General features: G+C 42.9%; 1 protein-coding gene across 1 annotated transcript in view; it reads left to right on the top strand.

Annotated features, from left to right (window-relative positions):
• Positions 1-15,806, top strand: part of NIPSNAP2 (nipsnap homolog 2) — a 29,064-nt gene extending 13,258 nt beyond the window's left edge. Inside the window, exons 4-10 of the mRNA XM_075589928.1 lie at positions 1,651-1,745; positions 2,479-2,549; positions 3,121-3,261; positions 3,875-3,906; positions 11,173-11,267; positions 11,741-11,824; positions 13,570-15,806. Coding sequence (XP_075446043.1) covers positions 1,651-1,745; positions 2,479-2,549; positions 3,121-3,261; positions 3,875-3,906; positions 11,173-11,267; positions 11,741-11,824; positions 13,570-13,634 — 583 coding nt within the window. The 3' untranslated portion in view covers positions 13,635-15,806. The remainder of the gene's footprint in view (positions 1-1,650; positions 1,746-2,478; positions 2,550-3,120; positions 3,262-3,874; positions 3,907-11,172; positions 11,268-11,740; positions 11,825-13,569) is intronic.
• The last annotated feature ends 209 nt before the right edge of the window (positions 15,807-16,015 follow it).

The following is a 16,015-nucleotide window of genomic DNA, read 5'->3' as shown; positions in this document are numbered from 1 at the left end:
CAGTCTGTGAATGAAGCAAATGAGCCGTACTAGGTAGAAAGTCATTGTCTGCCAGACGGTGCAGCCACGTGGTAGGCCGCTGCTTATTTTTATATATATATATCCAGTGTTCGACAAACCTATACATTTGCTCGCCCCGGGCGAGTGGATTTAACATCGTGGCGAGCACCTATTGGCCCAAGCAGCACACGTGTGGTACTAGGTGGCGAGTAGATTTTTTGGTGATTTGTCGACCACTTTATATATCTATATATATATATATATATATATATATAGCAAACGCTTCCACATAAATGGAACAGTCAAACGTTTGTTTTAAGAACAATTACATTTGTTTATGTAACATAATTATGTTGCTCACAAAATGCTTTGTCTTCCACCAGACTACCCCTTTAATATTGCTTCATAATTGGACTTCCGGGAAGCGTGCCCATAAGATGGCTGATATATATATATATCAGCCATCTTATGGGCACGCTTCCCGGAAGTCCAATTATGAAGCAATATTAAAGGGGTAGTCTGGTGGAAGACAAAGCATTTTGTGAGCAACATAATTATGTTACATAAACAAATGTAATTGTTCTTAAAACAAACGTTTGACTGTTCCATTTATGTGGAAGCGTTTGCTTTTTAATTTTCAACAAGTTCTGTAAGCTCTTGCTTAACACTTGGTGCCAACACACACAACTGAGGTGCTGGAGGAAACCAAACCTGTCCCACATTTAATTTGGTCATATTTACAAACCAACTTTGAAAACTTGATTTCAACATACTTCCCGTGTCTTATTTTTGGGAAAAGAAAATCAGTCACTCCGGCATTGGCTCATATTTACTAAACCATGCTCGTCTTCCCTAAGACACCGTGCAGTCCATTCAGGTCCGGTGCCAGAAGGTGTCTTATGGAAAAATAGTGCCGCTTAGTAAATATGCCTCATTATCCCCTAAACATGTCAATGCCATTGGTTCATTTTTATACTGGTATGGATGGACTGCACCTTTCAAAGGCTGCACTGACAAAATGAAAAAACCTTTTAAAATACAGTAGAATATCTCATGTTTTGGGGGAGTAGATACAAACCCAGAAAGGAGATACATATGTTAATCAATTGCACCGACTGTTACGTAAGTTGCTAAGCTCATTTCCTGCCCACGGGGCCTGCAATGCATTGCTTACAAGCCCCTCTGGCAGTGACAGGGTTTTTACCCTCTTCTCCACTAGAAGGATCAGCAACACAATATAGTGCACAACGCTGCTGGCATCAAAGTGATTAACGTTCTGGAGTGAGCTTGCACATACATGGACTCGTCAGACCCGTGTGCTAGGAAGGTGTCTCTTAGAAACGCTTTGGAATTTTGTTCCATGGTCTTTGATGAAAAAAATTCACATTATGAGGCAGAAGTGTGGTGGTTAAAGCAGCAATCTTTATGGTTTGTTCTTGTTTAGTGTTGTTAACATCATTGGAACCAGCACGTTATCTGCCATGTTTTCTGGAAAGTCCCCCAAGGGTATAGAAAGGTACTTATAGGAAAAAAAGTGTAGTGTGAATTGCTGCTTGGATATAAGCCTTCTGGTACATGGCAAAAGTGGTTGCTGACATTTTTGAGGTCTCATAAGTTTACAACATTGTGTCAATATTCTTTGTCTTTAAGTGAAGAGGTGCTGCCAAAGATTCACGAAGAAAAAGACTACCCGTGTACTCTGGTGGGGACATGGAACACGTGGTACGGAGAGCAAGATCAGGCTGGTATGTGTGAGAAGCGCAATGCGCTGGGTTCATATCTATTAACCTTGGCCTGAAGTGTACTTTCAGTGATCCAGCTCATAAGATGCACTTGCAAATGCAATATACAAGTAAAAGTTTAAGTCCCAGCCAGGCATCCTAAAGCCAGATCATGGCAGTCGTCAGTATTGCGCTTATGAGGATTGTTAATGTTGAGACATTAAGATTTGGTTATAAATTGGCCGTTATATGAGACTAGTTCTTACTCTCGCTGGCACGTTGCAGCGGGACGTACACAAAGCACCAGCGGGAGAAGCAGTCCTTGATTTGAATCAGCCGGGTGCAAGAAGGGGAAGCGGCTAGTGTTCTGTTTCCCCCAGGGGAGCACGCCAGCGGGGGAAATAACATTGGCTGGATCTATATTTATCTGCGGTTCTTTGCCTCATTTCTGTCTTTTAGATCCTGCATGGCCCATCCTGACCCATAGTTATTAGTCCGGTTCAATTGGTTAAATTTAGTCCGTTCATTTATTAGGTTAACACAATAAGATGCTAAGTAATAACGGTTGGACACGAATACCGGTGACATGAATTATGCATTAAAGTCATTTTATTAATCAATCGTTTGAAATTAAGCCCTCCAATGTATTTGCCTCTAAACTACAGCCCCCAACGCGTTTTATAACACTTAAACAGAGGCTACATGGGAATAGAAAATCATGTGCTCGCCGAACTGCGGTTCTTTTGGTATGTTTCAGTGCACCTGTGGCGGTACGAGGGAGGATACCCAGCACTAACTGAGGTCATGAGTAAGCTTAGAAAAAACAAGGTGAGACGAAATGAAGAAACCCAGCCTTACAGTCACTGTGATGTCTCTGTATATTACATTGTGTGTTCCACCATTTAGCAGGCAAGGGACATTTTTTGAGAGCGAATCTCTCAAGCGTAAGTAGATGGTTTTCCTCCAAAGCACTGTGTTTGCATCAGGGTCTCTCTCTTTTAAAATTTTTATATATAAATAATCGTTCCTTTTGTTCGCGGAGGAGGCCTGGCCATATTATTATTTTCGTAAAGACAAATATTCTGTGGTGGTGCAATGTAACTGTTAGGGGGTTAAACATTTATACTGCTCATTGCCGAACCATACTGTGTAACCAGCAGTACCCCGGCTCTTTCGTACCCCTCATTCTGCAGTGACTGGGGCTTGCAGTTAATTCTTGCAGGCAGACCAATGATGTGTTAACCATTTCCACTGTCAGAACACTAACGACCCCTATGCCCGCAAAGGGTTAAAGCATTTGCACGTGTGGCGCTGAAGAATGTGGCATTGATACTGGATGCTTTTACCTGCTAACATATTTTATTTATTTTTATTTCATGTTTCCCGGTCCATCCAAAAGGAGTTCACCGAGTTTCGTAAGGAGCGAGGCAACATGTTACTCTCTCGTAAGAACCAGCTCCTGCTGGAGTTCAGTTTCTGGAATGAACCTGTCCCAAGGAAGGGGCCCAGTATTTACGAGCTGAGATCCTACCAGCTGAGGGTGAGAGTCGGCTTCAGAATAACACACCGGGGTTACAAGCTGCGAAAGCGCCGATCCGCCCAGTCTGCATGGAAAGGAGCATTCACTTCAATGCGACTTTCCGCGCAGACTGTGCCAATTTGTCGCTTATAGAATATGCCCCACAGTATGTGAGCAGCTCCTCCTGCTCTGTGCTATGATTCTCATTCTGACTACATAGCATGTGTCATACGAGGACAGCAGGAAGGTATGTTACATGGAGTGTAACTAAATGTAAAATATACAGCCAGAGGGAGAAATTTGTCAACAGCAGCTCAGTCTAATTGGGGACGCATTTTGTTGTGTGCGCTGTGCATCACAAACCTGTACAACATGACGCTGTGTCTTGGTCCTACATGGGACTGCACATTTAAGTAGTTGGTTATGTGATGGTAACCTGCTATTTACAGTGCAGTACCAATAGCCATGTTCCACATTTCAAAACGTTTGCTGAAATAGCTGAAATAGACACCTGGACCTAGACAAGTGGGTGAATCAAATCTCTCTATTACCTTAACATTATTAATATCTGTGGCTCACGCAATGTTAGATGTTGGTACAAGCATATGATCAAACATTTTTTTCTCTCTTCTAGCCCGGAACCATGATTGAATGGGGGAACCACTGGTAAGAGCAACATCCTTATTTGTAAATGTCACGAACATATAATAAGAAAACACTGCCATTCTACGTAGAATGATACAAAATTGACACAAAGCATCAGAAGTCCTCAAATTATTTTCGTCACACTTTGGGACCTTGGTAAGAGAGAAGTAAAATGTCTTCAGTATGTGCCAGCCTTAAATACAGGTTTTCCTGCAAAGACATAGGGACACTTCTATTCTGCTTGAAAAATATTATCCCAAACGTTTTTGTTAAGAACACTTAAGCTTGGTCCCCACTGGCTACTGCAGCGCCCGCTATGGCGGGCACTGCGGCGACAAGAGCCGCCCCTCGATGGGGCCGGGCCCACTGCGAGGGGCGGCCGCCGCACTGAGCCAACAGTTTTTCCAGGAGTCAGGAAAATTGAGATTTGACCTAGCGACGGAGCGCTAGGCCACGCCCCCGGCGGTTCAGCCAATGAGGGCGAAACTGCCGGGTGACGTCATGGCCGCGCCCCCCGTCACTCCTTAGTCACACCCCCCTGTCTTTCCCCCTGCAGGCGCACGTGCAGTGCGTGCAGCTCTATTCCCCGGTCGGTTTACAGCTGCAGGGGGTAAGACTGGGGAGGAGGGGGGGCGTGATGGGGGTGTAGCTGGGGGTGCGGTAGACATCACCCGGCAAGTTCGCCCTCATTAGCTGAACTGCTGGGGGCATGGCCAGCGCTCTGGCCAGATCTGAAGACCGTTTTCTGTCTTTCTAAAAATCTGGTCGCGCAACGCGGCGGCGCAAACACTGGTAGTGGCCCCAGCCCCATTGAGGGGCGGCTCTTGTCCCTGCAGCGCACACCAAAGCGGGCGCTGCAGCAGGCACCGCGGGGTGCAGTTCATAATTTCAGTACAGTACCCTACTGTTTTCATGTTCAAGCAGCAAATATATATATATTATTGTTAATATATTGTTATTTTATCATTTAATTATTTATTTATGTTTTTTAACATTATTGGAACCCGGGAGTTCTCCGGAGTTGACGGCATTATTTTCATCTCTCTGACTGCCCCTCCCGAGGTTCTTTAGATACTTACTGGTATTTATACTTATATGGCCGTCCAATTGGAAGCCGTAATGGATGATGTGGCTTCCTATTGGCCTACAGGACCTGTGAGATTTGGTGGCCATATTGAACTCTCAAAAAAGGCTGGTATTTACGCCAGTCAGTATCTCGGGGGGGGGGGGGGGGGGGGGATGCCAGTGCTGCCAGTGCTGCAAATAATGCAGTTCAGCTCCCTTGGATCCCACCCCAAAAAAATGCAGGTGAGATTGTTGATTTAAGATAAATCTACACTATATCGCTACCCAACATAATGCATGACCATTGAGATATAAAGAAACCTAAGCTTAAATTCATTTCACTATATTGTTCATTTTCTTCCAAAGTATATGTGCATGTATTTGATTTACCTACTCACCACAATGAAATGTATCATTTGGAGCTATTGACTAATTTTTGCAAACCTGGATACAGTGTGATCAGGTGGGGCAATCCTAACAAAAAACTTCCAATGTACAGAGTAAATCAATTATAATTTAAAAAAAAAATTCCCAATTGCAGCCGTGTGTATCACATGGATTCCCCCAAACTTCTTCCAGTTTCGAAGACATCCGGAAATGTTTAAACTTCAGATAACAAGATTTTACAAAAAGCATGCCTGCTACAGTACAGCTTGTACAGCTCAGCTTGGATTATAAAGCTGTCTACTTGTCTGGTTTCCCACAAAGGGGGTTAAAAGCTACCAATTCAGCTGCCCGTGCCACTGTTGAACACCCCCTTCTCCTTCACACACTCCACTTTATTGGCCTCTGACACAGCCCTCTCCTAGATCACTTGCTACCTAACTACTCTCTCAGTGTATCCTTCTCTGGCATTTCCTTCTCTCCACTCGCACTTCCTGTTGGAGTCCCAGACAGCTCGGTCCTACACCCTCTGCTCTTTTCACTCTATACATCTTGGTGAACCGATACACTCATTTAGCTTTTAGAGCCTTAATCTATATTGTCTAAAACGGACGCTCAAGATGTTTTTGGCCAGACATATCTATTGAAGTCCATGGGGATTTCTGGACGAAAATTGCCTAAATGGCCGCTTCGGACAATGTAGAATTACCGCCTTAGGCTGAAATTATACTGTGTGCTTGAGCGCGCGCATGGTGTGCGTCCGCTCAAGCGATCTCTGCACGTACTGGTTCAGGCGATGTGGAGGCGTGGCTATGACGTCACATAGCTGGTTCGCTGTGATTGGCTGAACCGCTCATGTGATGCGGCTGTCGCTTGAAGACAATTTTTTTTTGTCTTTTCAAAATACGGTCGCGCGCACTAGGGGCGGCCTCTAAGGTTCCTGTAATTTGTACTTGGTGCGTGCAAGCGCCCTCGCAGACAGTATGATCTCAGCCTTAGTATCATCTATATGCTGATGCTACTCAAATCAACTTTTTATTTCCCTGACCCCCCTCTTTCTCTCCATTCTCTTCTCACCAACTGTCTCTCAGCTGGATATCCCTCTTCTACCTGAAGCTTAACATGACCAAAGCAGAACTTCTAATGTCCCCCTTCCACTGTCACATCCACCCTCAAATTCTCCCTCATCCTTAAAAACGCCACAATCTTGTCAACACCCCAAACCGCTAGCTATGGGCCTTCTTCCACCCTCTCCTTCATTCCTCAAATTCAAGCTCTCACCAAGTACTCCATTTTCTCATTAAAGACACAAACAAAAATTGTATTCACTCACTCACGTGTTGCCAGGACTACTGCAACCTCATCCTAGATGGCATTTCCAGGATACTGCTTTCGAAACTCCTCTCCCTCACAGCGTTTCATCTACTTTTCCACTATGCAAATCCCTACACTGGCTTTCCATATCCTATAGCAGGGGTGCGCAATCTTTCCTTGCTGCACCCCCCTGCCTGCTTCCCTCCCTGCTCGCACCCCCCCTCCCTTACCTTCTCTCCGGCATCAAATGACGTTGCATTGCCTTGTGAGCGCCGTGGTACTGAAGACAAGGTAAGGATAGTTGCAGAGGCCTCACGCAATCCCCTAGCATTTAATTTAAATGCCTTAGGGAAGAGCGCGGGGCCTCTGCAACCGCCGCGCCCCCCTTGAACAATCTTGTGCACCCCTATCCTATAGAATAGATTTGAAATCCTAGATCTGACATACAAGGCTCCCAACGATGATGCCCCCCCTTTAGATCTGAACCCTTATCTCCACATACTCCCCTAAGGTCCCAGGTCCTTCCATTTCAGCTCTGTCCCATGCCCCTGAGAATTCCACCTTTAAATTCCAAAAAGGGCTATCTGTCGCCCATATAAACATCCGGAGCCTGCTGCCCAAACTGGACGAACTAAGGGCATGGTGCCTTATGCATAAACCAAAAGCCATCGTTCTTACGGAAACATGGCTATCCCCTAAAACCCCTGATGCAAATATTGCCATTCAGGGATACTCCATTTTTAGGAGAGATAGGTCAAAGAGAGGAGGAGGGGTGTTATTTTATATTGCAGACACATTACAATTTACACTGTTAAATTGCCCACCAAGCCCACCCTCTTTTGAAATTCTAGTTGGCAAAATCTGCCTCCCCTTTTCTAAGCCCATCTTGCTTGCTGGCATCTACCGCCCCCCTAAAGCCCCTCTACAATCCCTGACTGATATCACCCAATTTCTTGCCTCCATTTCCTCTCTGAATGAGAAGAGTGAGCTGCTAGTTCTTGGGGATTTCAACTTCAATTGGCTTGACACTAAAAACCACAAAATCCAGATACAACTCAAGTCACTTAACCTATCGCAACTCATTTCCCAACCCACACGGATAAACCTGAAATCGCACAACCATTCCTTGCTTGGCTGGATTCTCTCCTCAAATCCCAGCAGAATCCAATCCTCTCGCATCCTTCCTGACATTTTCAGTGACCATGCAATAGTGTACTGTGTAAGGAAAATTAAACCGCCCCATTCAAGCCCTAAAGTTCTCCTCACTAGAACATTTAATTTTTTTAACCCACAACAGTTTCTGGATGACCTTACCAACTGCCCATGGCACAGAATCGATTTAATTCCCGACCCTGATTCTGCGCTCGACTATTTCCAATCCGAGTTCTTAAAACTCTGCGATACCCATGCTCCACTGCGCAAAATAAGGGTATGGGGGGCCCACCTTCCATGGGTTACACCGGACCTTATAGCACTCTACCAGCTCAGGGATGCCTTGTGGAAAAGCTACAAAGTAATTTGCACTACCAAGGATCTCAATCACTACAGATGCATGCGGAACATGTGCACAAGGCAAACAAGGCATGCAAAAGCACAATATTACTCTGACAATCTCCTCCAGAATACATCAAACCCAGCTAACTTCTGGAAGGTTATCAACAATATATTCCAGCCTCCTAACCATCAACAACCAAGTAATATCACTAAGGGGGATATTACTCTGGCAAACCCCACTGACATTGCAAATGCATTCAATGATTACTTTGTGGGGTGTGCCACTAACTTATTAGCGAAACGCAGCCCAAACCACAAACCTGAATCTCACCCTGGGAGTATCCCTACAGTCCCACCCTCTCCCAACACTACCCACAATTTTCAATTTGGCCCAGTATCTGAAGAGGAGATTACACAAGCGCTCCTCAAACTAAAACTAAGTAGCCAATGTGGACCCGACTTACTACAATCTAGGTTCCTACGACTTGGTGCCCCAGCCATTGCCAAACCAATTGCGTCCATAGTCAACTCTATCCTGTCTGCAGGCCATATCCCTAAGACCTGGAAAACTGCCAGAGTTGTCCCAATCTTCAAAAGTGGGGACAAAAACACTGTCTCAAACTACAGGCCAATCTCACTTCTCCCAATTCTATCCAAAGTCATGGAAAAATGTGTCCTCTCCCAATTAACCAATTTCTTTACCAAGACAAATTTCCCTAGCCAATTCCAATCTGGGTTTCGTCCCAAACACTCCACCGTAACTACCCTGCTAAAAGTTTGCAATGAAATCCAGTGTGGAATGGAACGGGGACAACTCACTGGTGCAGTATTCCTAGATTTTGCAAAGGCTTTTGACACAGTTGATCATGCTATCCTGCTTAACAAACTCCAGAGCTCTGGAATAGGGAAGCATGCTTTAAACTGGTTTCAGTCCTACCTATCAGGAAGATCCCAACATGTGTCCATCTCAGGCTCTAACTCCAACCCCCTGGATATCACCTGTGGTGTCCTGCAAGGCTCTGTTCTGGGGCCCCTACTCTTCTCAGTGTTCATTAATGATCTTCCCACAGCTTGTAAGGAAGCCTCAATACACATGTATGCAGATGACACAATCCTATATGCACACAGCCATAGCCTCTCTGACCTTCAACACATACTTCAGTCTGACTTTTTGAGACTCGAAAACTGGATTTCCCAAAACAAACTGTTTTTAAACACTGACAAGACTGTAACAATGGTATTTGGGACCAAGACTAAATTTGTAAAGCTTCCAGTGACTGAGCTCCTGATTAGAACCAACGCTAACTCCACCCTAACCCCTGTCACTAGTTTTAAATACCTGGGCTTATGGTTTGACTCCCACTTATCATTCGGGATGCACATTGATACCCTGACAACCAAGACCTATGCCAAACTAGGGGTACTTTACAGGAACAAATCCTCCCTAAGTCTCCTGGTCAGAAAGCGTATCGCACAGCAGATGCTAATGCCAATTATTGACTATGGAGACATAGTATATGGCTCGGCACCTCAAACCCACCTTAGCAAACTTGACACCCTCTACAATTCAATTTGTCGTTTTGTTCTCCATTGCAACTACAACACACATCACTGCGAAATGCTCAAAGAACTAGATTGGTCATCACTCCAGTCTAGGCGCAAAGTTCACCTTTCCTGTGTTGCCTTTAAATTCTTCATGGGCAAGCTACCCAGCTACCTGAACAAGCTCCTCACCCCTACCACTTGCAGCACTTATCACCTGAGATCAGACTCCAAAAGACTGTTCATGGTCCCAAGGCTCAAGAAAGTATCCGGACGTTCCTCCTTCTCCTTCCGTGCACCCCAAAACTGGAACAACCTACCAGAGACTCTCACATCCACCACCAGTTTAAGTTCTTTCAAATCTAAGGCTGTCTCACATTTTAACCTGGTCTGTAACTGTTTCATACGCCACTAACATATATTTTCTTTAACTGTGCATGCAATGTCTTGTATATAATGTATACCTTGTTCATTTATGTAACTGTACTTGAAACCAAGTATTATTTGTTTTACTCTGTGCCCAGGACATACTTGAAAACGAGAGGTAACTCTCAATGTATTACTTCCTGGTAAAATATTTTATAAATAAATAATAAATGCCCCCTCCGTTCTGCCAATGACCCACACCTCTTCTTCTCGCTCATAATCTCCTCTTGCTTCTGATCTCTAGAATTCCATGCCACACTCCTTCAGACTCTCCCCCAGCTCCCTGAAAACTAATCTTGTTAAGGAAGCCCATCAGACACCCGCACCCCCCAAACTCCATCCTGGGGCACATTTATCAAGTGCCGGTACGGATTATTGCACCCGTACTAACGTTATTCCCCTTGAAGTCAATGAGAGTTACGCCTGAAATAAATAATTTATGAAAACTTAGATCAGTTTGCTGAATCTGTTCTGATAAAAACACCTATGTAAAAAAAAAAATGAACCCACAATAGTTTTTCCAAAGTACAAACTTCTGCAAACAGTATTTAAGAAACCCCCAATTGACTGCAGTCGTTGTGTGAAAAGAAATGATGCGGTACGTTTATTTGTTTTATATCATATATGCACAAAACAATAATCCTAAAGCCATCTGCCAACGCTAACCGGTCTAAAAGAAACCTCAGTTCTTTCTATCGGCTCAGAGGAGAGAGGAGGGGATGTTAAGATGTGGCAACGTCAGAATGTAATTTCGTCTCCCTGACCATTCTTTTCTAAATCATCATGTCATTGTGTGAAAAGTGCTGCACATTGCATATTTCCGGGTATTTCTCATGATGATAAAAAGAACACGAGACAAAATCTAAAAGAAAACTACTATATTTTTTTCTAAAACATGTTCCGAATAGAAAAGATGATTAATGGGTTGTGGTATGGTAGGCCTGACTCCTCCAGTGCCTTGTTGTGGCTATCTTGTGCGACGCTCGAAGCATAGAACAGTGCAATGCAGTTATCCTCAGTTGAAGGACTTGATGTGACATAGACTTGTCTCGCCTGTCTCAGGGCCCGTGCTATACGGTATCGTCAGGACAGCGGTGAAGCAGTGGCCGGCTTCTTCTCGCAGATCGGCCAGTTGTACATGGTGCATCATCTGTGGGGTAAGAATCTGCACTCTGTTTATTATAAAGATATTTCTAGAGTCCATATTTTTGTAGTACTTAGCAAACTACATTTCTGACACACAGTATTGTAGACTAGGTCAAAATATGGTAGGCAATTTTGGTGCTTTATTCTGTGCTTCTGGGACTACCTTATGTTTGACCATAACTGAATCTTCAGGTCCGATATATAATGTAAAACCCCCACAAATCTAATGGAAATGCTGACCAGAGCTTTTTTAGGTAGTGGCAACCTTGAAAACGTTAAAAAACATGGACTGGCACAAATGTTAAAAAAGATTCGATTGTAAAATAACCCGATGAATATCTTTAAATTGGTAGTGCCAGTCAACAATCTATAGCTGTCTTTCTATTAATATATTAATGTTCTACTGTTTTGGATTTAGCAGCAGAAGACTAGAGTAAGTATTATATGCAAAGTGAGGGCTACTTTTTCTTCATAACCTTTCCAGCTTACACCGATCTACAGAGCAGAGATGATATCAGGAATTCGGCGTGGCATAAAGATGGCTGGGATGAATGTGTCTACTATACAGGTAAAGGCCTTGCATTAAAGCAACATCACGTCTTTGATACTGGCTGTTAAAACATCAATGCTTTTACACACTTCAAAACATGTCCTAATCTTATCTGAACTGTGGGGTCTTGCATTCGCTGTGCAATGAGGAAAATGACCATATGAGTCCGTGAGATATCAGTATCCCATCCACTAGGCAGTCTGTATTGACCATATCAGGCTGGTGACTGACTCAAACACACACAAAACAAGATCCACATAGGACCATAAAAATAATAACATTTTAATCGCATCAATGGTTATAAAATAAATGGTCACTACAGTGAACAATTAAACAATTAAAAATCCTCCATGGGATGGCGACCCATAGTATTGAAATAGGTACTGTATGCCAAATGAAATATCCCAAACTCTATACTGTATAAACCCCTGGACGTCGCCGTCGTGGCGTCACGAAATCCCCACGATGGTGACGTCCGGGGGTGTAGCGGCGCCATCTTCGATTCCCTAACACGGCTCGTATTGTGTTATTTTTTTTCCTGGGCTCCTGCCTCTCTTGTATACATGTACAAGCATATACTTAGCTCTGGTATACAGGTCACATACTCTCCACTATGCTCCATATGCTATAGTGCGCAGCCTAAACCGCTGTGCCACACATGCTCACATACCTGATCATTGGGTCAGTCTTCTACTATGATATTGTTCCACATATGTATGTACCGCTGGAGTATTTATGTGACATGCCTTGATCTAACAGTTGTACTGCTATCGATATATTCCTTTATTGCTCAGGTGTCCACTAGTGAGTTCCTTAGGTCATTCCACTCCTTTGTGTGTGTTTATATCTCCACTCTGGACACCCTTTATCTGTGCCTATTGGGACTACATCTTAGTTATCCTATCTCACTATATATTTTTACAGCTGATATACTCGATATATAGGTATTTATCCATTCACCACACACACAATTACAGAGGACCATTCATTCCATTTGGCATGCAGTACCTATTTCAATATTATGGGTCTCCATCCCATGGAAGATTTGTGCTTGTTTAATTGTTCACTGTATATAATTCACCATCTATTTTGTAACCATTGATGTGATTAAAATTGTATTATTTTCATTTTTATGGTCCTGTGTGGATCTTGTTTTGTATGTGTAAGAGTCGGTCACCAGCCTGATGTGGTCGATTCAGGCTGCGTAGTGGATGAGATACTGATATGTCACAGACTCATATGGTCATTTTCCTCATTCCACAGCGAGTGCATCTAGTAGGACTTTTTTGACTCCCTTTGGGTTATACCTGTGTATATAATACTGATATTTTCCTACTTGCACCCTGTTTATAATACAGGTACTTTGCTTATCTGCATTAGGTTGAGCGGTCAGGTTACCGTAATTGCTTTGTGCAATCCTTTTGTGTGTAATGTCAGGGTGTGTTTAGCAGGATCTTGCAGGAGTTATGCTCCTCTCCTTACCCTTCTCCTAAATTGGTCCTCACCAACGAGAGGAAAAGACTAATGGTGCAGGAAAGGCTTCGCTGACCCGCCCTGTCCTTTTCAGGGACCATGCTAAAATGAAAGATTTCCATTATGTGAAATAAAGACAACAACAAAGTAAAATGTTGCTTTAAATATATTTACATTGCTTTAAATATGCCATTATTGTTCAATTTGTACTTCTTTATTTTTAATTGCATTGTTTTATTTTTGTGCGAGCCAAACGGGGGCTGACTCCTTAATCTCTCTACGTCTTTCAGTTCCCCTCATCCAGGAAATGGAGTCCAGAATTATGATCCCACTGAAGAGCTCTCCTCTTCAGTAATGCACACGGTGACCTTCTTGTGCCTCGGCGGAAAACAATAACAAACCTTTCTTCTGCTTACTTCAGACGTCCATGAAATGAATGAACAGAATCAAGCTAACAAGACAGACTTGTGTTTCAGTAAAACATTAGTACGTCCTGGGCGACTTCCTAATACATTTTGATTATCCTGTGTTTTACAAACTGCCTAGGACAGTGCTGTTCGACCTTTTTATGGTTAAGGAACCCTATAATTTATATATTATGAAATTCTGCAGCACCCAGACCTCTCTAATAGTGTGTCTGTGATCAGATGCACTGTAAATTCCTCTGTAATTGTTCCAGTTTTCAAATTCCTGAAAATTGCATGATGCCCGGGAAACCGAAGGCTTCCTAGGAACCCTGGTTGAAAAACACTGGCTTAGGATCTAGTAATAACCTGTGATGGTTGGGCCTGAAGTGTATTGCATAGCAGTTTGTTGCAGTCCTACCTGACACTGAAAGGATCAGGCTATCAGTGGCTAGGCAGAAATAGAGAGAACTATAATGATACATTTCCCAGTTTCAAGGCACCGCTAGAAATCCCCTTTCCGTCCTGAAATGTGCGTCATTTTTATTAGACCCTGGGTGGAAGTTATGCATAGGTAACCCATCTTCAATAGTAGGACTAAAGATTTTCCTCATGCTTTCTTATCACATTAAATGTAAAAAGTTCTGAAGCCATGCCGCATAAGGCCAGTGTGTTTTTCTGGTGTAAGGAAAAAATTGGCAAAATTGCACAAGCAGGAAGTTGAGTAAACGTTATATGGGAAAATGTATGTATGAGCTGTTAGAGAACAACATTGAGCTTTAGGTTTTGCCCAGCATCCATCTTTAACGCTATTCTATTCAGGGTCAAATAGAATGAGCTTCAATTGCCAGGAGGATTATTTCCTTGCAATTCAATGTATTCATATAAAGGCTATTTCTTTCTTCAGCCTCTTGTGTTCTTGACATGTCTCCAACCCATTTCTTGCTAGACTTTTCCAGTGCTGAAGAGTTTAAACCCTAATCTTACTTACAGTGACGAGTTACCTTATTGCCTCGTTATCTCGCCCTTAATGGCATATACTGTACACAGCTGAGGGTCGCCCATATGTCCCAAGTAATGTCATGAGAAGTTTGCACATCAAAAGCATTTGGTTATCAATAATAATGGCATAGTAACTTTTATTTCGAAAATGACCTATGTTTGCGTTGCAGAAAAGCTTTAAGATGCAATATGCTCACTTGACATCTTTGAGGTGCTATATGCTGCCTGTAGCACGATTTGTAACCACTTCAGTCATAGCAATGCATTGCAAGCCGCCTCCACGGGGAGACAGCGCACTAAATGTTACACCCCCTCACTCAGTAAATGGCAGTAGCAGCAGTTACTGTGCACTTTAGTGAATGAGAGGATATAGTCACAACTCAAGCCTGCAGATATCACTTCGCCCTCTGCCATTTTGGATTGCTTGCCATCGCTACTTTGGTTACATAACGTTGCAAGCACTTTGTCCAGTTCAGGTATTATACAAAATAATAGCACACTGTATCTGTTATAGTTACAAGTCGGTGTGGCCACTTCTACATGCAGAGATAAAATGACAAGATAACCAGCTTACTTAAAAGTATTATAGTCCGTGGAGAAAAGTTACAGGTCCATCCCTAGTCGATCCTGTAATATGTGGTTTAATTTGTGTGTCTGGATCATGCATGTCAGACCTTCAGGAAACCGAGGTGTTTCTGTCAGGTCCAGTTACAGTTTGGGTTTGTTGTTTGCTGTTTTTGTTAAATTCCATATCTGCTGGAGCAATGCAAAGTAGTAGTATGGAAAATTAGGTCACAATAATAAAACTGAGCTCCCAACAAAATAGGAAACTCTGTTGTCTGTCGCTTGGACAGTGAAGCTGCTTTTTTTTTTTTAATTATTATTATTATTATTATTATTAGTCTTTTGCACCTGTGAAAACGTTCTCTCCAGAAGAAAGTGGGATGATATGATATACTGTTACAATGTGGAAATACTGTCTAAAATAAATTTGATGTCTGTTCCCCTCCCCCCTAAAATATGAAGACAAAATGTCTAAAGCTGATAACCGTTGGTACATCGTAACAATATGATAGGTCATCATGTGAATATGTACATCTTAATAAAATCGTTTTATTTGATTTGGTTGTGTTAGTTATTCATTGTTCAGGAGCATCATGACAGATCATTTTTTGTGTTTTTAAATAATTTTTTCTCTGAAGAAAAGGACACAGGAAAAAAGGATTGGGGTGGGAAGTAAAGAACGAGAAGTAAGGTAAAAGATGAAATGATCATCATTTGGAGTACATCGTTCTTGTACAAATGGATGCAAGATTGTTTAGTGGACGTA

The sequence above is a fragment of the Ascaphus truei genome, chromosome 3 (assembly GCF_040206685.1).
Source record: "Ascaphus truei isolate aAscTru1 chromosome 3, aAscTru1.hap1, whole genome shotgun sequence".
NCBI lineage: Eukaryota > Metazoa > Chordata > Amphibia > Anura > Ascaphidae > Ascaphus > Ascaphus truei.
This window is presented reverse-complemented; position numbering and strand designations above follow the sequence as displayed.